Source organism: Piliocolobus tephrosceles, chromosome 8 (assembly GCF_002776525.5).
Source record: "Piliocolobus tephrosceles isolate RC106 chromosome 8, ASM277652v3, whole genome shotgun sequence".
NCBI lineage: Eukaryota > Metazoa > Chordata > Mammalia > Primates > Cercopithecidae > Piliocolobus > Piliocolobus tephrosceles.
This window is the reverse complement of record NC_045441.1, coordinates 76,032,925-76,057,960: the sequence shown is the minus strand read 5'-3', so window position 1 is coordinate 76,057,960 and position 25,036 is coordinate 76,032,925. Positions and strand designations below refer to the sequence as shown.

Genomic DNA, 25,036 nt, shown 5'->3' with positions numbered 1-25,036 from the left:
AAAAAAAAAAAAAAAAAAAAAAAAATATATATATATATGCTCTACCAATGGCTAGAAATCCTATAGAGAGAACTTAATGGCTTACTGAGGAGATGCTCAATCTGGTTGTTCCTGACGCTTTCTCTTGACACATATTCTTTAAAATGTGCAATGATTATGCAAGCAGTGCCCTCTGATAATTTTTTGTTTTTCTCCTTGATATAGATCACAAAGTTCAGGGAGAAAGTAAAAAGCTCTTTTTCCAAACCCTCTTCAGTACACCCTACGCGCACCATTTCTCTACAACAGCAACCACTAGGGCTAAGCTAGCTGAGCTGGTGTTCCCCTTGTACTTCACTCAACTATTTTTTTTTTTAAACCACTCAGCTAGCTGAGCTGAGCTGGTGTTCTCCTTGTGTTTCACCCAACTATTTTTTTTTTTTTTTTTTAAAGACAGGGTCTCAACTCTGCTGCCCAAGGTGGAGAGAAATGGTACAATCATGGCTCATTGCAGCCTGAATCTCCCAGGCGCAAGCTCTCCTCTTGCCTAAGCTTCCTGAGTAGCAAGGACTACAGGCACACATCACCACGTCCAATTAATTTTGATTTTATTTTTTATTTTTAGTAGAGATGACGTCTCACTATGTTGTCAAGGCTGGTCTCAAACCCTTGAACTCAATCGATCCTCCTGCCTTGGCCTCCTAAAAGGCTGAGATTACAAGCATGAGCCACTGTACCCAGCCCATATGCAAGCCTTCTGAATACTTCATTTTTGAAGAGATGATTTAGATACAGAAGTATATTACATTCAAAGAAATACATACTCAAAATGTATCATCTTAAATATGGATTTATATCTGAATTATGCTTCCACTCTGCATCAAATTCAGTACATTACAGGAGTAAGAATACAGGTTTTATAATCAGAGACCTGGTCTCAGATCATCACTCTACTATTTAGCAGCTATCTAATGTTGGGTAAGGTTCTTAAAATATCTGTACCTCAAGTTCCTCATCTATAAAATGTAAGTGACATTTGTACAGACACATTAAACTTAAATCCAATGATTAATATAAAGTAGTTAGTATAATACCTAGCACAAAGATCTCCAATAAAAGATGATTAATTCAATAAAAGATGATAATTGCTATTATCAATGAAAGCACACTGTCCTATTGGAGTGGAAAATTAAAATATATATGAAATAATATATAATTTTAACAACTGGCAGCTGGAATATGACTTCTACGTAGTTTCACACCTGAATCACAATAAAGTTCTATGTTTATCAGGCCAACCTTTTATTCGATGGAAGACCTAATTCTACTAAGCACATTTATAGTAGTAGTTTGTTAGGTTGATTATACATCACATAGACTTCTTTTGTTGTTACAAGGCATATCTCTTTTACAGTTAATGCATTTCTTATGCTGTCCATCTTTTAAATGCATCTCTTGGTCACAATTAGAAACCAGAGAATGTAAAGATGACTCAGTAGAAATATATCCATCACTTCTGGAAAATATATTCAGAGTACCTTACAAACGGTGGATAGCTGGCATCATTTAATATATTTTTTAACATGAAAGATGACATATTCTAAAAGTTTAGATAAAATTAAAAAATACTGTCTTAAAACTAATATTGTGGGTACTTAGCAAAAACCAAAAACGAAAAAGAAAACAAGGAATAACAAAACAAAAAATAACTTGGTAAAAATGTTTGTCTCTGGAAAGAAAGGTTATCTGGGGCTTGGGCTGAGAAACTAGCATTTTATCGTTAGATACTCTTTTGTATCTGAATTTTCTACCTTAAAAAAAGGTACTGCCTATTAAAATTAAATTTGAAAAGAACTTTATGGCACTAGGATTACATGTTTCTCTTCTCTCATCCCTTAACGTAGATCACCTTTAAGGCAATGATACTGTACACATCTTTGGTATTCTAGCATCTAATAGTGTTAGCACTCAATACACATTTGGTGAAAGAATAAAAGAATGGTTTAAAAAATTGATCATTTGCTGTTACTTTAAGGAATTCTTTTCTTCTGGTGTCTTTAGCACACTCAATTCCTCTGGGCATTGTTTTATAAAAATAATATTTTTCAAGCCATCTCCTTTTAAATCTGCTATTCTAAAGTCCAAAGCAGAAGACCCGGCCTGGAGAGGCTGTTGACCACACAGCACTGGAAATTACCCAGGACTGGAGTAATGAGGAAGAAACTAGGTATTCCTGCAAGAATACCTTAGCTGACACTCAATAATCAAAAGTTGATGACAACTAACACACCATGTGTACTATGTGCTCAACTGTATCCTATATGCTTTACAAGCATTGTTTTAGTAAAACCACACAACGATCCTATGAATAGGTAGGTACGATTATTATCCTCTTTCTACAGATGAGTCAGTGAGTCGTGTGAAGCACAGGAACAAGAAATTTTGTAAAAAGAAAAATCATTTTTTTCAAACTAAGTGTTGGGTACTACGCTCACTACCTTGGTAACTGAATCATTCATATCCCAAATCCCAGCATCATGCAACATACCTGTGCAACAAACCTGTACATGTACCCCCAAGTGTAAAATAAAATTTGAAATTATTTTTTAAAGTTTTTTTTTTTCCAGTTTTTGTTTAATACAACCTTTAAGCAGTGATTTTGGACATTACATGACCTGTAGTATTTTTCAAATATTCACACACATTAGATAGAAAACCTAACTCCTTGAAGTATACTTGATACTCTCTCCTTAAATTTCTAAAAATCCTTCCTTAAATGAGAGAATAAAAGTCTGTCAGGAGTAAGACATAATATTTTTATTTATTTACTTATTAACTTACTTAAATTTTTGGTGTTGGTATATTTGTGAAAAGACTTGGTCACTCTCTCTCATACATCAAGAAATGTACACTTAAGACACTTCATATGAATAGAATCATGCAGTATTTGAAGTTCTGTGACTGCCTTATTGCATTTAATATAATGTCTTCCAGGCTTATCCATCTCATTGCAAAAGAAGGATTTCCTTCCTTTTTAAGGCTATAATACACCATATTTTCTTTATTCATTCCTTTGTTGATAGACATTTGGGTTGTTTCACAGCTTGTCTATTGTAATAATGTCGCAATGAACCTGGTAGTCCAGATATATTCTTCAGATATCTGATTTCTATTCTTTTGGATGTACAGCCAGAAGTGAGATTGCTGGATTATACAGTAGTTCCATTTTAACTCTTTGAGAAAACTCCATACTGTTTTGCACAGAGACTGTACCACTTTACATTTCTACCATCAAGGATCTCTCTCTCTCTTGTATTTTTTTTTTTTTATTTTTTTGGAGACAGAGTCTCACTCTTTCCCTCAGGGTGGAGTACAGTGGCACAATCTCAGCTCACTGCGACCTCCACCTCCCGGGTTCAAGTGAGTCTACTGCCTCAGCCGCCCAAGTAGCTGGAACTATAGGCAAGTGCCACCATGCCCAGCTAATTTTTTGTATTTTTAGTAGAGACGGGGTTTCACCATGTTAGCCAGGATGGTCTTGATCTCCTGACCTCGTGATCCGCCTGCCTTGGTCTCCCACAGTGCTGGGATTACAGGCATGAGCCACTGCACCTGGCCTACCACCAAGGATTTCAATTTCTCCACAACCTCACCGTTGCTTATCTTTTTTTTTTTTGTTTGTTTGTTTTGATAATAGCTATCCTAACAGGTATGAAGTGCTATCTCATTGTAGTTATGATTTGCATTTCCCTGATGATTAGTGATGTTGAACATCTTTTCACATCCTTTTTTCACATACATGTTGGCCGTTGGTATGTCTTCTTTGGAGAAGTATCTATTCAAGTCCTTTGCTCATTTTTTAAATCAGCTTCTTTTTCTTCACGGTAGCACAAGCTGATGTCATATTCATTTTGTGTATTCTTTTCCTTTTTTTTTTTTTTTTTTTTTTTTAAGACACAGGGTCTCACTCTGTTGCTAGGGCTAGAGTGTGGTGGTGCAATCACAGCTCACTGCAGCCTCAAACTCCTGGGTTCAAGTGATTCTCCCGCCTTAGCCTCCCAAATAGCTGGGAATACAGACATGCACCACCATGTCCCACTAACTTTTATTTATTTATTTTTGTAGGGATGGTGTCTTGCTATGCTGCCTAGGCTAGTCTTGAACTCCTGGCATTAAGAGATTGCCCTGGCCTCCTGAAATACTGAGATTACAGATATAAGGCATCATGCCCGGCCGTATCTTTTTTTCTTGATGGCTGACCTGTCCTACCCAATATACTGTGAGCAGGGACTTAGCTTTAAACAGCCATCTCCTAAAGGCTGGAACAGTGCCTGGCACAGTAAGCTCTCAATAAGAGTGTGCTGAGTGAGTGAATTAATACGATTTACATTTTAAATGGATCACTTTGGCTGCTGTGGCAACAGTGGATTTAGGAGAGTCAAGAGTCAAAATAAAGAAAGCCCTGAAGATGCTTTCACAGAGGTTCAGATGAAGGATAAAAGTAGAAATGGATGGGTGAGAACTACCCCTAGGCTGGCTGTAAAACCATACATAGCATGTCCCCAGGTATCAGAAAACTAGAACGGCAATGTGTTCTCAAAGTAGACTAAACAGTTGCTTCCTTCAGGTCGGGCTATGAGCACGTAAAAATACAAGCTTTTAAAAGATGATAAATTGAAGAATTAGTCTTATGAGTACTTACATGTTACCAAGGAAAAAGGGATAAACTGATAAAACTGGATAAAATCTATTAACACTAAAAAGTGCACATGTCCTTTGACCTAACAACTTCAATGCTAGGAATTTATCTTTTCTAAACAATCACAAAAGTATGTCAAAATATACACGGGGATGATCACCATGGCATTGCTTGTAATATCTTCAAACTAGAAACAAATATTCATCAACAGGAAATGGTTAAACACAAAAATTTATACAGCTATTAAAATGATGAAAGAGCATTAAGATACATTGTGTTTGAAAAGATTCTATTTGTGTTAAGACACAATTTTACTTAAGAAAAGTAAAATTTTTCTCCTTTCATTTTGATTTTAGATTCAGGGGATACATATACAGGTTTGTTACAAGGATATATTGCGTGATGCTGAGTTGGGCTTCTATTAATCCTGTCAGCTAGGTACTGAGCATGGTACCCGAAAGGAAGTTTTTCAGCCCTTTCCTCCTTTCCTCTTTCCCTTCCTCCTGTTGGAGTCTTTGTGCCCATGTGTACCCAAGGTTTAGCTCCCACTTACAAGTGAAAACGTGGTATTTGGTTTTCTGTTTCTGCACTGATTTGTTTAGGATAGTGGCCTCCAGCTGCATCCATGTTGCTGCAAAGGACATAATTTAGTTCTTTTTATGGTTGTCTAGTACTCCATTGTGTGTAGTTTTCACGTTTTCCTTATCCAATCTCCTGTTAATGGTAACCTAGGGTGATTCGATGTCTTTGCTATTGAAAACATACATACTCTTCTGATGCTGATATTGGTAAAATTTTTGAAAGAGAAATACTAATCTGAGGAGAAAGTTTTTCTTTTTTTAAGGGTACATTAATATAAAATCTTAAGCAGTGGCTATACTTTGAAGAGAATGGAGCAGTAAAGGGTAGAGAGATAATTTTACTTTTCTTCATACACCTTTGTAAATTACTTGATTTTTTTGAAATATAAATTATATTTTACCTTTTAAAATAAAAAAAAATGTTGGCGATAACTGGCAGAATAAACAAGAATATACTGATATATCATAACTTGCTTTCTGAGTTTATGAACAATAGCTCCAATGAATCATTTATACATACATTATAGATGAACACATGTATACAACATTTATGTATATGGATAAAAATATATTTGAATATTGTCAAATGCAGTGGAAAAAAACAATGCCTTTGATTAGAACACAGCAGACAGAGTCCATATTCCTAAGTGACCTTCCATGCTAGAGTTAAGGTTTAACTTGTGATTACAGAATTTGAAAACTTTAACAGTGCTTGATGGATCCTAGCTGTCATTGCTTCACTGACCATGTTTTGTACTCAAAAAGAGACATGGACTGTTCCACTGCTTCCTAATAAACCATCTTTTCGGCCTAATTAGCTGTGCTGCCATTTACTGTTAAATGATAAGTTTCACTCAATTCTTAAGGTATAATTTGTCCCCTCAATAACGCTCTGACAGCTCCTATGGAAAAGGTAATGTTCAAAAGTAGATGGATACAACTTTCTTTTCTATGTCAAGTTTATTTGACTTTTATTTTTATGCTCCAGGGGTTTATGCAATAAAACAGAAATTATGCAGGGAAAGGGAAATACATCCTCATAATTATTTTTAAAAAGAAGTAGACATTGCAGATTTGTTTTCTTAGCTACATTACATTCAAATAGCTCTTTCGAAGGCAATTAATTATGCTGCCTTCACTTCAATCACCTACATCCTCTGTGCTATAACTAAATCTCTCTAAATGTTAGCATTTTAGAGGGGGGCTTTGTTTACATTGTTTACTATATTTGTGCTAAACTATTTCTTACTTTAGGAATGCAAAATGTTTACTGTTTTCCACTTTTTTTCAGTTGCAAATATATTTCTAAAGCAAGTACTCTAATTGCCACTTACTGGGAAGTCAGAATAGTTTGCTTATTTTGCAAGTCAATACAGGAGAAAAACAGAAAGCTTGATTTTCCAATTTAGGTAAGGTTAAAGCTCAGCAGGCCTAAACACACAGACAGAGCCAACCACTCACCCTTCTTGGGTCTGGCATTGTAATGTTAACAACAGAAACAAAAGAACAGAGGGAAGGAGAAAGATTACCTGTCTCAACTAAATCTAGGACAGTGGTTCTTCTTTTTAAAGACCCACCTGGAGGGGCACATACCAGGTTTAAAAAGTACTGTGTGAGGTCACTTCTAGTCATTTGCATTTTTCTAGCTAACCAGGACTAGAAACAGAAAGGCTTTATTACTAAAAAGTGCTATCCTGAAACAAAAACACATTAAACTACAAAGCAATGCTAATGCTGTGATGCTCCGTAGAAAGATGGATCTTAACCTGCTGTGATGTCTGACCATGTAAAGGTGAAGTGGGGTGGGGCTGGAGAAGAGGGGTTCACAAGAAACAGTCCAAGACAGAATGCTGGGAAAATATAAATGAGGACCAACTAGAGTTGTAATACAAGAGCTAATCAGACTGAAAGGAGACCAAACTACAGAGGTCAACATCTGCTGAATGAAATCCAGACTCCCAGGTCTTTGCATGTAGCTGATACTGATGACCAACAGGAAGATAGAGATTACTAGGTCATTTTCTTGCAATGAAATCAAGGTTCCAGCAGCTCAAAGCATTACTGATTTTCTTGTTAATTACCAGTAAACCAAAAACCGCATTTTAGAAGTGAGCACCAAGCCCTGTGGAATGCTTCTGAACTAGATTAAACTACTAGACTAGTAATTAAACTAACTTCATATGGGAGAGTTCTCTTGCTCAAACTTGAGCAATCCTGCTCATTTCAGGAAAGCAATTTTAGCACAAATGTGGAAACAAGAAACTTCTAAGCCTCAGTTTCAGCTCAGATACCATGGTTGGCAGCCTCTATTCACCTGAACTACAAAATCAGGATACCAACTACTTCCAAGAAGTGTTAAAGGGGATTAAGATTATTAAATAACGTGAAGATGAAAAGCACTAAGTCCCAGTATTGTATCATTTGCAGGTCGTTTAACAGTCTCTGTTTCTGTATCAGCAAACAAGTTCCTACCATTTTACTCATCTAGACATTTCGATAACAGTCACTGCCATAGTACCTAAGTGCTTTTTACCAGACAACCCATTGAAAGACTCCTGGCATCCTGTCAAAATGATATGCTGCTACATCATATTACAGACTGCAAGAGCCTAAAAATTTAGAAAAGATGATTTTTCTTCAAATTGATCAATGCTATGCCTCATGACAACAGTGTTTATTTTTTACAGATGGGTAACAAATTGATAAGCAAAATAGTTACAGAACATTGTGTTACATTGTAGAATCCCAGATTGAACATTTTAAGTTCTACAGCAGGTTTATTCCTAAGTACCACAGATGCTTAAATATAAGGCAGGATTTTCCCCGGCTAAAATTAATCCCAGAAAAGAGGGCATCACATTATATTCGATCTTCACAAAGTCTCAGATCATGGAGTACTCTCTCCAATCACTTGACCCTGAGAAGCAGAGTATCATTCGGGGAAGGCAGATTCTCCCAAGACAGTCACAATTATTACTAATTCTGGATGTTTACTGAGGTCACTTGCAAAACTCAGGTTAAAAAGAAAAGAGTAAAAAAGTATCTCTGGGAGGAGGATCTCACAAATACCGTGTCAAATGTCAAAACAAGTCATTTCAAGTTTACTCTAGCAAAATGGTAAGTTGTTACATTATGGGGACCAGTTATATCCATTCAGGATGAACTGGGAATAGGAAAAAAGAAATTGACTGTCTTAATATTATGTGTCTATGGGATAAAATTTGCAGGAACAATATCATACATAAAAGTCAAAAATGCTTCAAATTGCAAAGCTTGGGATAAAAATGAAGACAATGTATTCTGCAAAACCATGCTAACAGATGACCTATAACATGAATAATTTGAATATTTCTTGATATGTGTTTATAGAAACAAAGCAATATTTATTTTATATAATGTGACTGTATACATTCTGTGTAAATAAATGAAACTATCTTAAGTAGACATTTGACATTTCTCCCATATCCCTAAAGGTTTACTTAGTCAAGCTAGCGTAATGTATTTTAAAAAAATTCTTCATTGAAAACTTGTGTTTACTTTATGTTTGATAAAGCCTTATATGTTGGCATATAGGCAGATAGTTATAGTAAATTCCATTATAACTTTTTGGTAGAGCAGTATGAATAACAAATTTCAAGAATCCTCTAGAAGTTTGGTTTTGTAATCATTCTGAAAAACCATTTTCTAAATGAAAAAATGATTAAAATTTATAATAATTAAGACAAGGCATACATATATAGAGAAAACATGGATCAGACCATATATATAGGATCAGAAAATAAATTATGATATAGGTTTCTCCTTGAACTGAACTCAGCGTATCAATAACAAATCCAAATAAAATTCTAGCCAGTGTTGCTGCAAAGAGCTGCACTGAACAACTCTAGAGGGCACAATTCCTATCATAGTCATCCTGGATTTGTGTATTGATGAGGATAGTTTTTTGGCAGACGGCAGGAAGGGGCACCTCCTTCTAACTGGCATGAAGATGCCCCTGCAGCTTGGGTAGAACATCTTCTCTAGGTGTAGAAATGCAAAAACAACAACAACAACAACAAAACAAACAAAAAACAAAAAATGTATTTCATGTTGAAGAATAGTTTCTACATTAGATGAGAAAGTAAATCAAATAAATGACTAAAAAAAAAAAAAGTTACCTTGTAGATCCCAAAGAACCCCAGGTCCCGCACGACAGACAAGGCACTGACTCGGGGACCAGTAGTGATTTCTCCGGCCACTTGCAAACGGATCTTGACAATTTCTAAAGGATTTGTGAAAATCACCTGGGAGCCTCCAGCCTAAAAATAACAAAAAAGATTTAGGATCAAAGCAAAGAAATGGTAAGATGGGTCAGGAAGAGATGAATGATTATTCTCAAGGATAAGAATATTCTATCCTCAAGAGAATGTAGTTTCAGTCCTTATCCTATCAATCAAAGTGGTTAGGGATTACAAGTATGAATCAAAATACAGATACTGCCTAGGAAGAAGCCCTACGTCCTCAATGTGGAGATTGAAGGAGGGCAAAGACCAGAAATTACTGTTGACCTCCCTGAGTCCTCACACTGAAATTACAAATGCTCCTTGAAGCACAAACAACTGCCACTGCAGGGCTCAAAGCCAAGGGCACAAAGGCAGTAATAAAATGAAAAGCATTCGTACCCAAATGAGGAGACACAGATCTGCCTCTCAGAATAGAAGGGGGACTAGGAGGACAAAGGCTCCTGAATGATGAATTTCATGATTCTGGCAATGATTCAAAAACTGCCAGCGAACACGTAAACTTAGATGAAAGCTATCATTTTTTTCTCTTAAAAACATCAAATCTCATTTTATGGAGTTGCATATTCTTATAATTTTATTTATGTATTACTTGTGTATAGAATTGCTCTTTTCATATGAGATAAATGGTATGTGAAAGTAGCAAAAATATGCACTAAGTCAATTACCACCCAAACGTTGAACATCATGTGTTATTTCATTCCAGCAATGGCTAGATGCCTCACCTCCAAGATCATCAGTGAAATCTTTAAAGTACACTATAAGGGTAATTTTAAGCTAGCTATTTTGAAACTAAGCCTATATTTATCACATTTTTCACATATTTATCACATTTATCACATATTTATCACAAGCAATTACATTCTTTCTTACTGTACTTCAACTTGTTCTTTGTCACGAATATATGAAATTTTTATATTATCCAAGCTATACTGTACTAATTAGAACTAGCTACAAGGATGCCTTTTGAAGTATTATTTATAATAGCTGGAAAGAAAAATTAGAAACAACATAAATATCTAATGGTAAGGGAGGGATTAAATGAATTTGAGTATGTTCATGCATGGAGATACTATGCAGTCAACCGTGAAAAATGTTCAAAATATACTTTTAAGTAAAAATGCTCATATGTTTAAAATACAGGTACATATTTCCCCCGCCATCCCCTACCACCATGTAGAAGAAATACACCAAAGTGGTGCTTCTGAAGTGGTGGGATTACAAATATCTTTCTTTTCCTTTTTTTTTTTTTTGATGTATTTGAAATTTTTTCTATATAGATCATGTGCTACTTCCACAAAGAAAAATAAACACCTATACACAGTTTATCTAATATGTGTAAGGTTAATGAACCAAAGAAAGATGTTCATTCATTAACTCCCTAAATCAAATTGTTTTTCCACTTTTACCAACTTGATACCTTAATCAAGACACTCTTGTTCTTCCTTAAGTGCAAATGAACTTTTTTGGGGGATGGGGGGACAACACAAAATACAAACCTGGGTTGGATTCACTGAAAGGCCCAAGAAAGGGCCTTACTCTAGGAAGTAGAGCGTGAGATGACACACCCAGAGGCTGGTGTGTCCTGGTCCACACAAAGACATGCTGCTCCCTGCCCTACTGCTCAGAACAGCTCTGTTTTGCTCAGATGCTGCTGAAACCTGTAGGTCCATGGGAAGAACAATACCCTCCCCACCCCCCTACTCCCCCCTGCCTCCAGTTGTTCACAGCCCTTGAGTGTTTTGTGACTTTGCACCTACATTTCCCATATGATACAGACTGAGCTATTTACAGTTGGCAGAATGATGAGTGGAAACACACCTAGCCCAGTAACCACGTGAGAGGCACAGTAAGGATTTTCTCTATTTCCGAACCAGAACTCTTCATATGAAAATCTTATGAATACTTACAAAAATGAATAGAAATTCCAAATGTAAAGATTGTTTTATGGGGGCAGAATTGCTGAGAAAGATTCACCAGGATGGAATTAGGCTGAAGGCTGATTTTTTTGAAGCTCAAAAGAGGGTAAGACCATCTTTACCCAGGGTAAAATGCAAAATAATCAAGAGAACACCAGTATTATTGGAAGAGAGAAGAGGAATACAATGCATATTCATCCAAGCACTGCCAACAGCAGGGAAGGAGGCAGTTGAGTGTCCCAGATGAAGGCAGAGCTTCAGTTTCCCTATTTGTCAAACCATCTCACTTACTATGAAGATAAAAAGAGATGGAGAATGTAAGGAGCCAGCACAGTGCTCAAGACAGAGCCATTACTCCAAACATGCAGGTTTCTTTCCCCCTTTCCCCTACATTGATGTTTTCCTCCATAGATGCATGTTACAATCACTTGCAGACCTTTTTAAAATATGGTGACCTCTGAACTTCAGTCCTGACAGTTTAATAAGAACTTTGCATCTGTCGTTGTTAAAATTTTCCTATGAGATTCTTATGTGCAGTGAGGCTGACAATCCCTGTACTACACCGTCTCTAGAATCTCTGTCAATTCTGACAACCAGCTTACTTGGCTTCCTGAATGCCACAGTTTCTAATCCCAGTCTTCCATTTCACAGATAACTTTTATTTGTTTTATATTTGATCTCACAACAAACTCTTTCTACATATCCAAGTGGTGCTGTTATGAAAGGGTAGAATTCTTAGGTACAGAATTGTTTTATTATCTCTTACCTTTACTAACACTGGTAAGAGTTGCTAGCATTATATACAATAAAACAAGAACTTACACTCAACTCCCTGACTCCAAGCAAATCAACAGATACCAATTCTTTTAAAATAACAAAGTGAGTTATCACTAGGGATGATAAGGAGTCAAATCCACTTCAGAGGGCTGCAGGAGGCAGATGCACCAGGAAGAAAGAATGTAGTGATATCAAGAAAACATAATGATGTACCCGTTACCTGTGGTGGCCTCTGAAAGAAAGAACCTACAGACTCAAAGTGGCACATTGTAAAGGTGCTGAAGATGAAACAGGCCCTTTGGAGTCAAACTGGAAGGAAATGAGAGACTCCAAGGCACCAAGAGAAGATGCTTATCATCAGATGCACGGTGTCTGGGTCTCGCCATGACTTGATCACTGAGCGGCACACTGCCTGCCGCTCTTCCAATTCCTGGTCTATTATCCATTGACAGTACCATTCCCATGGTTCCCCTTTTGCAGAGATCAAAGATAGCTGAATCGGCAGACAATGGACAGGAACACCTATTGTGCACAATGTCTTTGTGTCCCTCATCACTTAAGAGCTCTGGCTGTGTGAAGATACCGTTTTGTTTGTGTGTGTGCAATTTTGTCACAAATCATTTCCCTATGACTTTCTGGAGACTGTGGCAAGTAGGACACAGGAAAATATTCCATACTGAACTGGCTCAGTGTGGCATATTATACTTACAGCGCTAACACTGACTTTTCTACATGTTTCCTGGTATACTCTTTGTTACTGAAATCTTAGTTACCATCTAGTATCTGGATCCATCTAAGAGAGAAAGAGAAATGCATACAACTATTACAGACTCACTTCTGCTACTTGATTTTTCATTCACCAAATATTTACAAGCAATCATGTTCAAAGTTTGTCCTAGGAACTGCAAGCACACAAGATGCTTTATTCCCATTCTCAAGGAGCATGAAGTAGCAAGGGTAGAGGTAATGAATATTCATCAAATATCTATTATGGGGTATTAAGGTGTTGCTTTATATAAATATGTTGCATATACTACATATTTTCAGTCCACTCAAGAGGTACTTTTTGCAGAGTTTACATTAAGAGGAAACTGGAGCACAGAATGATTAAAGCAACTGTTTTTACGGGCTGAACTGTGTTCTACCAAAAGTCACAGTTGAAGTCCTAACTCTCAAATACTTCAGAATGTGACTATAGTTGGAAACAGGGACTTTAAAAGAGAAATTAAGTTAAAAAGATGTCTTTAGGATGGGACATAATCCCATCCAACTGGTTTCTCATAAGAAGAGAAAATTGAGACAGACATGTAGGACACAAAGAGAAGACACAGGGAAAAAGCAGCCATCTCCAAGCCAAAGAGAGAGAGATCTCAGAAGAAACCAACCTGGCCAACACCTTGATCTTGAAGTTTCAGACTCTAGAAATGTGAGAATATCAATTTCTGCTGTTTAAGCCATCTAGTTTGTGGTATTTTGTTTTGGTAGTGCTAGCAAACTAATATAGCAACGTACCCAGGGCTATATAGCCAGCAAGAAGAGGAAAGGATTTTCAATGGAGTTCGATAACTATATGCCTCATAAATACAGAAAATGGAACATGAGGATAGATAATTATATGATAAGAGCCAAGGTCCAGACAAACGGATGTGACAGTTCAAAGGAGGGCAAGAGCTCTCCTGGCTGGGAGGTGATTAAGCCAGTGAGAAGGTAAAATGTTAGCTGGGGACTGCAGTGTGAATAGGATTTTGGTAGTCTAGGCAGAGAAAGGCACAAAGACACAGTGACAAGGGCATACCACACTTACGTGGGTAATATACCCAGCATCACTTCTGTCAAGCGAAATTTTAATGAGGATGATAATTATAATGAGATCAACATCATCATCCTCTGGCATTTATTGAGGCTCCTCTAGCTTACTAAATACCAGGGATTGTGGTAAGAGTTCTGTAAGAATTCTTGGGCCGGGTATGGTGGCTCACGCCTGTAATCCCAGCAGTTTGGGAGATCGAGGCAGGTGGATCACCTGAGGTCGGGAGCTCGAGATCAGCCTGGCTAACAAGGTGAAACCCCGTCTCTACTAAATATACAAAATTAGCTGGGCATGGTGGTGCATGCCTGTAATCCCAGCTACTCGGGAGGCTGAGGCAGGAGAATCACTTGAACCCGGGAGGTGGAGATTTCAGTGAGCCAGGATCATGCCACTGCACTCCAGGCTGAGGGACAGAGTGAGACTCTGTCTCAAAACAAACAAACAAACAAAAAACCATTCTTTTTTGGTCTTCATAGTATTATAAGGTAAGTAATAACATAAATAATAGGCCAGGTGCGGTGGCTCACGCTTGTAATCCCAGCACTTTGGGAGGCCAAGGCAGGCGGATCACCTGAGGTCAGGAGTTTGAGACCAGCCTGGCCAACATGGTGAAACCCCATCTCTAGTAAAAATACAAAAAAATTAGCCAGGCATGGTGGCGGGTGCCTGTAATCCCAGCTACTCAGGGCACTGAGACAGAAGAATCACTTGATCCTGGGCAGTGGAGGCTGCAGTGAGCCAAGATTGTGCCACCGCACTCCAGCCTGGGTGACAGAGAAAGACTCCATCTCAATAAAAATAAATAAATAAATAGAAAAATAAATAAATAAATCCTGGTTTGAGTGAAGAAACTGAGGCTACAAAAAGTAAAGGAGGCTATTTAACATGCTTGGAGTCACACAGTTAGGAAGGTGAAGCCTGGACTCCAAGCTCGACCAGCTGGATGCCAGCAGCACACTTACAGTTCTTATCATGGCAGCTTTTTGCTCTAGATAGCATGGAGAAGGGGTATGAAAGAAGGTGGCTGAAAATAAGATTGCTGGAACCAAACCATGGAAGGTCCAGGATGCTGTCTAGAAGAACAGGCTGTATTCTGGAGATGGTCTGTGCGACTATGTAGCAGCAGGAGAGCTGGTAAACACAGCTTGAGAGCTGTAGAGGTCTGACCATTATCTGTGCCTTGGGAAGATGCCTAGGGAGCAGTGGGGAGAGGGCTCATCAGGGAGGCAGAGCTTGAGGCAGCGATCACAATTAGGGTTTTAGCCGAATAGGTGAGTGATAAAAGGCCAGAATTAGAACAATCATATCTATACTGAGGTAGAGGTGGCTGGGTAACGGATGCAACAGAGACCAACAGGGTTTGGCTGCTGAATATAGGGCAAAAAGAGTGGGTAAGCTCAAAGAAAGAATCCAAGTTTTTGCATCTGTGTAATAGGAACAAAGTGTTGGAAAGACGAATAATGACACATTTAGAAGGCAGTGGAAGGGTGAGTTAAGAGGGATGAGAGACACAGATGAGGGCATCACTCCACATACATACCTGAAGGCAGGGGCTTAGATAAGGTGGGAGGAGGAAGGAGAAAAATGGAAAGTGATGAGAGACCTATGAAGTGATGAGAAACCTCTGCTGTACACTAGTGGTACAGCAATCCAGGCACAAGAGTTAAGAACAGGGCTTCCAGAAGTGAGAAGGTAAAAGGACCAACATCTACTGACACAGGGAGGCAAAGCACATAGGGTGACTAGGATTGGAAAGAGGATGCTGGGGAAGGAGAGAGCTGTGTAGTCTACTTGCAGGGGAAAGGAAAGTGAGAAAATGACAGTAGTTTACGAGAGCAATCAAGAGACAATGACAATTCATTTAGGGTAATTAGGAGAAAATATCTAGGGGGAAGAGAGCGAAAAGATAAAACTACTAGGGATAATTATGCCATGCTTATGCATAACAGTACAAGTTCTGAATGGAGAAGTGAAAGGTAGAACATGAAGAATTTGGATTTGCTTTAGTGACTGTATTACAGAGTTTGGGGATAAATTTGTTACAGAGCAGAAACTGACAAATCATAGTTGTCCTTACTATTTATGCTTTGAAGATAAAAAAAAACAAACGGAATCGAATTTGGCACAAGAACAACTAAAGTTCTGATGCATAAACCCCATCAGCAACAAAAGACCCCTTCGGAATCAACAGTAAAATAATACTCTGGCTCTCCATAGGAAGTTATGATTAAGTTACTGTGATCTGTAACACAGAAGAGAAGATGAAGCAGCTGATGACCACAGAGGTAAGTTCATAGGCTCACGCATTCTATTCCTCAACTCAAAACAGGTTAGAAGGTACAGCAGGTAGCCATGTGTTTAAACACGGCTTAGGGCTGCACATCTGCACTGGGCTGCCTACCTGCACCTGGCCACAGGGGACCCAGAGCTGCAGGCAGCACCACAGTGGGTTCTCTGTTAAGAGTCACTGTGTGTACCCACGACTGTAGAAGACAAATTACTAAGTTCGGTGCCACGTGGACTCTCACCCAGGCTATTATCAGGAACTGAGGAACATTTTATTGCCTACTGTATTAGTATTGAATACTAGCACCAGTGTGAACACATTTTTTGTAGCATTTTTCAAAACGGGACCCGACATTTGAAAACATTATATATTTTTATTAGAGGAGAACAATGGAACTGGTACACCAAAAGAAATCTTACATATTTTTATTCTTTTACAAGTGGCATTAATAAAGAATAACTTAACATGAAATGTATAGGATCAAAATAAAGAAAAATGTATTTTTTAAAGGCACATAAACATTTGAATGTAAGAGAAATAAGTATCACTAGCTTCAATGTTGCAAATACGTCACTTGGGCTATAAATTTAAAATGCAAATTTTCCTACAAATGATTACAACAGTCAAATATTATAATTTTTTCCTAAGTTGATCTAAATTCAAAGCAATCCTCCTAAACAAAACCCCAACAGTGTTTCCTGAAGATGTCTAAAGACAGGAATATTCTGAATAAAAAATCGTGCAGAGGATCTTGCATCAGTACACATTTACACACATTGGTAAAGTGTCAGAAATTTTTACAGTTTAACACAAGACTAGATAAATGGAAAGATTCAAATATGTAGAGTCACAGTCACTGAGTATCTTTTTTTTTTTTTTAGACAGAGTCTCACTCTCTCACCCAGGCTGGAGTGCAGTGAGATGATCTTGGCTCACTGCAACCTCCGTCTCCTGGGTTCAAGCGAGTCTCAGGCTTCAGCCTCCCAAGTAGCTGGGACTACAGGTGTGTGCCACCACGTCTGGCTAATTTTTGTATTTTTAGTAGAGATGGGGTTTCACTATGTTGGCCAGGCTGGTCTTGAACTCCTGATCTCAGGTGATCTGCCCACCTCAGCCTCCCAAAGTGCTGGGATTACAGGCGTTAGCCACTGCATCTGGCCAAGTATCTTAAAAAGGCAGATAAAAAGTGCTACTTTGCACATAGTCAGTGGTACAGTGGACCCCTTGTACTTGTAGCTAGGAGTCCCTCTGACCAACTCATATATCTGGTAACATCCTAATGAGTAATGCTATGGTTTACTCATTTTTTTTCTTCTAAAAGAGGATGACGAGCAGGCTGGTTTTGATGCATTTCAGCATCAATTTTTTGTTTGTTTGTTTGAGACAGAGTCTCTCTCTGCCACCTAGGCTGGAGTGCAGTGGCATGATCTTGGCTCAATGCTATCTCTGCCTCCTGGGTTCAAGTGATTCTCATGCCTCTGAGTAGCTGGGATTACAGGTGTGCGCCACCACACCCGGCTAGTGTTTTTTTGTATTTTAGTAGAGTGTTTCGCCATGTTGCCCAGGCTGGTCTCAAACTCCTGGCCTCAAGTGATCCACCCGCCTTGACCTCCCAAAGTGCTGGGGTGACAGGTGTGAGCCACTGTACCTGGCCCAGCTTCTACCAATTCTTGCTTCCCAGAAGTCTCATCTTTTTCTCTTTATTGAGAGTACATAGTTAACCAAGAGGCCCTGCATGCTGGAGGAATCTGAGTCTGAAAGTATACTTGTGGAGGGAGGCCCAAATTGCTGAAAAAATTCAGTGGCTGGTATGAGACTTCTCTCTTATCAGTTGTGCAAGGATTTTTTTTCAAAGGCTCCATTTCCAAACTGTGATTCATTATGTATGAAGGATCTTCCAGCAGAGGGAAAGATATTCCAGTAGTGTACCCCAATTATTTTTTCCTCCCCAGGGTGCTTTTCATCCTCCTTCCTTTCTTTGGCTTTCCTATGCAGTAGATTATTCCTATAATTCTGCCCTTTATGGGACCTGAAGGCTATGGCTCTGCCCACAGTGATCTCTGCGCTGATTATTTCCAGTCAGCCCTCTAATAATGTACACTTCACACATGTCTGTCCTCTAGATCCCTTTCTGGAAGGATGTGATTTTCCAAGACACCTTTCAAGAACAAATTACCCACCAGTGTGACCAGAAAGAAGAGACAGCTATAACTGTTTGAATAACTACAGCCCTGCAAACTCTCTCTTCTCCCCTCCTCTCCTTCCTGGAGAAACAAGAGCCAGACACGTGTCAAGCACTTCTGATGTAGGAGGCACTGTGCTAAACTCTTTACAGATATCATCTCCTTCATCCCCCCAGTCATGTTGACACAGGCTATATTATTCCTGTCTTTCTAGAGATGAAATGGAAGCAGAGACTTCTCTTCAAGGCAGTAAAAGAATGTGAACCCAGACTTGCCCAATTTCTAACCCACGCTCAGAACCATTACGCCTAGTTGTCTATTGTGAAAAAGCAGATTCAATAAAACAATTCATTTTCAGTTTTTTCTTTCATGTTTGAACAGAGTAGCTGCCTGAATTTCTGGTTAATCTGATCATATGGACTAGAATTCCTGTGACTTTAAGAGCTTCTAGGAGATAAAGATTAACCACTGGATTCAGAGACATTAAAATACATCAAGTAATAAGGAAGAGGTGTTTTTCTAGGTACAATATAACTGATTTTCATCAGATATATCAAATTTTTCTTTGTAGATTAATCAATAATGAGAAAGCCAGGCTACTGGGTAGTAAAATCCCCAAATCTGAATCCTTCAGCTATACTATATATATGTATATATATTTATTTATTGTGGAAGAGTCTCGTTCTGTCGCCCAGAACAGACTGGAGTGCAGTGGTGCAAACTCAGCTCACTGTAACCTCTTCCCAGGTTCAAGAGATTCTCGTGCCTCAGCCTCCCAAGTACCTGGGATTACAGGCGCTCACCACCACGCCCAGTCAATTTTTTTTTTTTTGAGACAGTCAGTCTCCCTCTGTCGCCCAGGCTGGAGTACAGTGGCTTGATCTTGGCTCACTGCAAGCTCTGTGTCCCAGGTTCACACCATTCTCCTGCCTCAGCCTCCTGAGTAGCTGGGATTATAGGCGTCCACCATCACGCCCAGCTAATTTTTTGTGTTTTTAGTAGAGATGGGGCTTCACCATGTTAGCCTGGATAATCTTGATCTCCTGACCTCGTGACCCACCTGCCTCGGCCTCCCAAAGTTTTGTATTTTTAGTAGAGACAGTGTTTCACCATATTGGCTAGGCTGGTTTCAAATTCCTGACCTCAAGTGATCTACCTGCCTTGGCCTACCAAAATGCTGGGATTACAGGCGTGATCACCATGCCCAGTCGTGAGAAATATTTTAGGCTCAAAAATATATAACTAGTGACAATTTTAACTTTATTCAAATGGGCACGCAAAATAATTATACTGATACAGGTTTTGTCTAAATATAGCATAGTCGTTTCAAGATAGGAGCAATGGGTGCTTCACCTCTCTGCCAACACAATCTTAAGTTCACATCTCCATATGACAGTTTTGGCTGCTGTAATTCATATCAGAAGTCCATGATCTACATAAATCCACCTTTGGATCCCAGAGCGCTGAGAGCAACCAGAAAGGGCAATAGGACTGTGACTAGAACCATGTCAGCATGAAGTCCAAGCACCAAGTTCTCAAAAGCACAGCGTTCTGCTGATACAAAGCATCATTATTTCCAAATGCTCTGTTTTTTTCAAGTGAAATGGTCTTCATAGCTCAAAGTAAAATTACAGGTTTTTTTCTTCTAATACCCCCTTCTCTGAAATGGGCTAGTCTGCAAAGAAACCAAACTGTGCTTCCTATCACTGCGTCTTTCGTTTAGTGCCCACATGCTTCCATAAGCTTGATTTCTTTCCCTCCTTACAGTTTTGCCACCCAAATCCCTCTTGCCATGTTACATAATGACTTCATTGTTGACACTTCTGGTTTGGCATAGGGAAGTGATATAGCTATTTATTTTTTAAAACAGAATGTTAAGGGCTGGGTGCGGTGGCTCATGCCTGTAATCCCAGCACTTTGGGAGGCTGAGGCAGGCGGATCACTTGAGGTCAGGAAATGGAGACCAGCCTGGCCAACATGGTGAAATCCTCTCTCTACTAAAAATACAAAAATTAGCCAGGCATGGTGGCGCGTGCCTGTAGTCTTGGCCACTCGGGAGGCTGAGGCAGGAGAATTGCTTGAACCGAGGAGGCAGAGGTTACAGTGAGCCGAGATTACACCACTGCACTCGAGCCTGGTCGAGAGAAGAAGACTCCATCACGGAACACAAACAAACAAACAAACAAACAAACAAACAAACAAACAGAATTTTAAGAAATCAAATATTTCAGAAAGGCAACATAATCCAGAGTTCCAATGTACGGCCCCATTTTCTGTAAGTACTCCAAAAACAGTGACCTTCATTAAAATGATAACGTACTTTAGGTCTAACAGTTGTGGACAAGTAGGTTTTACAGTTATATGTGCCTTATAACTGACTCACCAAGGCTGTCTGCTCATTTTCACAATGATAGGAAATATTGCTAGCCTAAAAACATTATCTAAAGGCTAAGGGTTCAGAAGCTCCAGTACATATTTCCCCATGATCCATTTCCTTTCATCTGTATCAATAAAACAAGGCTTTCTCCAACGCTTCTTTATTAAATGAGATAGTATTCCTGAACATTTTCTTGAGACTTCAGGAGTCAAGTCAAAAGAACTCATTAGATAAAAATAAAAGCCTTCTTACAACGCCTCCCAACCCCCAATCATTCAACAGTCTTGAGAATATTCAGAGAATATTAATAGTCTTGCATTGAAAAAAATTAAACCCATCATCACTCTGCTGTCCACAGAAAACATGGCAGTATATTTTTTAATATAGCACAATTTCAACTACATTTTAAACTAAAAGCATTAAATATAACTGTAATTTAATCACCCTCCTTTAATTTGAATTCACATGGTAGATACTTATAGCTACTTAAAAAATTAAGTGGCAAAATGTATATGAAGAATATGTATCTTGATATTTTAATTATGCTCAATTGAATGTACTTAGATTTAAAGTGCTTTTCACAAGTGACATGTGCTAAGAATATCTAATTGCACACTGACATTCTAAAATGTGTGCTTACATGTGTCAAAAATAGATTAATATAAAGTTATAGAATAGACTTTGACTAAAACCCAAATACATTATTTTGATTATCTGGACACAAACAAAATTGTAACTACAAACAAGATATATAGTAATAAATGTCTAATAATTTATGTTTCATTAAGATGAACACACAAGTGATGACAGTGCTTGATATTTGAATAAATTAGAAAATAAAGACTTGTAAAGGAATCTAAGATTCAACATATTTTCCATTTACTTTCTTACTAACTCAATGTTAAATAGAGACATGAAAATAATTTGTAGCATAACTATTATTATTGTATGTAGAGCTCACAGGTAAAAAAGAGATATTCAGCAAATAGCAGTGGATGGGGTAAATTAAAACACATTGCCCAAGTGCTGTTCACAACTGTTCACAAGTGCTGAAGATGGCATTCAGCAACCTCACAGAGAAGATGGCAAAGATGAGGTGGCATGAGATCAGGAGGCCACTCACCCTGTCCAGCTCTGAAGAGAAGTGTGTTGGGCCCACTGTCTTCACAAGATACATCATCACCCTCCTGCAATCAGAAACTTGAGTCCTCACAAACTGAAAGACCTTTTCTTAAACCCTAGTATTAGGGGCTGAATTGCATCTCTCCAAAATTTGCATACTGAAGTCCTAACCCTTAGGACCTCAAAATGTGACTGGATTTGGACTTAGGGCCTTTTAAGAGGTAATTAAGAAGAAGTCAGATGGATGGGCCCTAATCCAATATGACTGGTGTCCTTATAATTAGAGATTAAGACACAGACAACACACGGACTGAGGGGTGACCATGTGAGGACACAGTGAGAAGGCAGCCATCTTCAAGAAAAGAAGACAGGCCTCAGAAGAAACCAAAACTGCCAACACCTTAACCTAGGACTTCCAGTACCTGTTGTTTAAACCTCCCAATCTGTGGTATGAGGCATTTTGTTACGGCAGCCCTACCAAACGAATACACTAAGTTAGACTGTCTAAATGCACATCTCTAAACATAAAGCAATATATAAATATTTTTCTTCTGATTTGGTATGAAAATAAAACTCTTAAGTGAAAAATGTGTTACTAGATTATTAACAATAGTGGAACGATAATAGATTCTTACTCCATAATTGATTCTTACTCCATAATTGATCCATAATTGATTCTGAGAAAGATACCAAACTGAAATATCCTAGTCCTAATTTCTTAACCACATGGTGAGGCAGAAAAAGGCTACTGTGTTTACGTGTTTTACAAATATTGAGTTTCATGTCTTCAGCTTCATGGGGTTTTAATGGGCCCATAGAAGCCTGGCCAAGAAACCGAAGTGGAATCCATTTGACTGACATTAAAAAGCAATTAAGTTACAGGCCTGTCAAATATGTTAACATTTGGGGTCTGCCTGTTACACATGTGTATTTTGACTACTACTACCAGAATAGTTTAATGATTTACAGACCTTCAATGTCTAAAGTACCTTCACTGTATGAAAGCTATGACCCAGTCTTTCTTCAGATTTTCCTATCATAACAAACTCCTCCCTATTTACTAGAAATCCAGAAAGATGGCCCAATGTTTGAACTATGTTGAGTCAAACAACTTTGAGACTTTCCCAGAGAGGGGAAAGGGAGAAAAATAGAAAGGAAATATCTGGCTGGCCCAGTGTCTAGCATGAGAGTTGCACTTTCCCCTAATAAGATGACATTTCTGAGCCACTAAAGGCAGCCCTTAGTCAGGGAGGCTATGCTTAACTGTCTTAGTCTGTTAAAGTATCATAGATTATGTGGCTTATAAACAACAAAAATTCCTTTATCAGAGTTCTGGAGGCTCGAAATCTGAGATCACAGTCCGGTATGGTTGGGATTTAGTGAGCACTGCTTCCTGGCTCACAGATGTTGTCTTCTCACTGTGTCCTCACATGGAGGAAGGAGTGGGGATCTCTCTGGGATCCCTTTTATAAGGGCACTAATCTCAACCTGTAGGTTCCACCCTCATGACCTAATCACCCCTAAAGATCCCACTCTTCTAATACCATCACACTGGGAGTTAGGTTCAAACCTAGCAATTGTGGGGGAAATAAACATTCAATCTATAGCACCCATGAGCCCTTAGTACCATCAGATATTTCTTTTATTTTTGCCCTCAGTCCAAGTAGAATCATCTGGAGAAAGAGCCTCTCATTGGAGTAGGCAAGCAGCAGAACCCTATTCAAGACCAATGCCTTAGTCCCATTGCCTGCAGGACTTTCTGAGCAAACCAATGGAGCTGCCTCTTGGCTTTTCAGAAATCTGCAAATTTAGATAATGCCATAAGGTTAGAATTTTTATTTTTTTGGCTATGAATTGGCTTCTCCTTTTTAAACCTCCTCTTTTCTATGATTCCTTCATGACTCTGACATAATTTCATGTTAGTCCTTCAATAAAATCTTCTCTACTTAAAATACAAGCCATAATAAATAAGCTATACCAAACGCTCCAAGTTCTTTATCTTCATCCTGTTCTTAAGATTCTGAATATATTTAGGGATTATTTATTTGTCATTCTTAGAAATGAAGTCAAATAAAGTAAATAGGAGCCTTATAAAGGTTGGTTCTATTACTGGGCTATCATGTTACACTCTCTTGTGAAATATCCTGGATATGTAGACACCTAGCCATGTTACAGCTATTCCCTCAATTCCTGCACCCCTACTCTCCCACCAATTTTTGGAGTTAATTCCTCTTTGCTGGTCATCAGTCTCTAAATTAATAGTAACATGGTATACAGAGCCACTACCCTTTCTTTCCAATTCTATAATCAACACCTTGTAGTCCAGCATTTATTCATTCAACAGATATTTTTTGGTTTCTTCCATATGTCAGACACAATGCTAGGCACACAGCTGTAACAGTGTGACATAGGTCCTGTCATCCATATTTATAGATGTCTCAGTTCAGCCATTTACTCAAGGTCTGTGAGATGCAATTAGTTGTCAGCAAAAAGTTATGAAGGAAGATCTCCTCAAGTGGCAAAGCAGTGACCACGGTTGACAAAGACAGCAGGTCATATAATACCAGATACAGTCTCCAACCCTTCAAGTCAAGAAGAGATGGAAGGCAGAGATAAAGCATAAGTACAAACCAAGAAAATCTTTAATATGGTCTTACATTTTGGGGGAGTATACAAAAAGTTCTCCCAGGGAACATTCCAAATAATAACAATAATAACATTTGAAAACAATGTAATCACTAGATTTTCACTGAACTACAAAAGGTTATAAAGATATAGCATTAAAAAGAATTAACATTATTGCTATAGCATCACTATAATGCATAATATATCTTAATTAATTCACATGTCACTCGAGAGTGACTTCATAACAATTCAACCTAATGATTAAGCCTCACATCATCTTATATTTATAAGTAAGATATGTGCAGAGGCTTGCATAGTGAAATAAAAATTCTATCTTAAAAAAACTACACTATGACCATCCTGGCTAACACGGTGAAACCCCGTCTCTACTAAAAAT

General features: G+C 38.4%; 1 protein-coding gene across 2 annotated transcripts in view; it reads right to left on the bottom strand.

Moving 5' to 3' along the window:
- SLC25A13 (solute carrier family 25 member 13) overlaps positions 1 to 25,036 on the bottom strand; it is a 194,462-nt gene that overhangs the window by 22,704 nt on the left and 146,722 nt on the right. For both annotated transcript variants that reach the window (XM_023226599.2, XM_023226600.3), the window contains one exon: positions 9,417 to 9,557. In XM_023226599.2, coding sequence (XP_023082367.1) covers positions 9,417 to 9,557 — 141 coding nt within the window. The remainder of the gene's footprint in view (positions 1 to 9,416; positions 9,558 to 25,036) is intronic.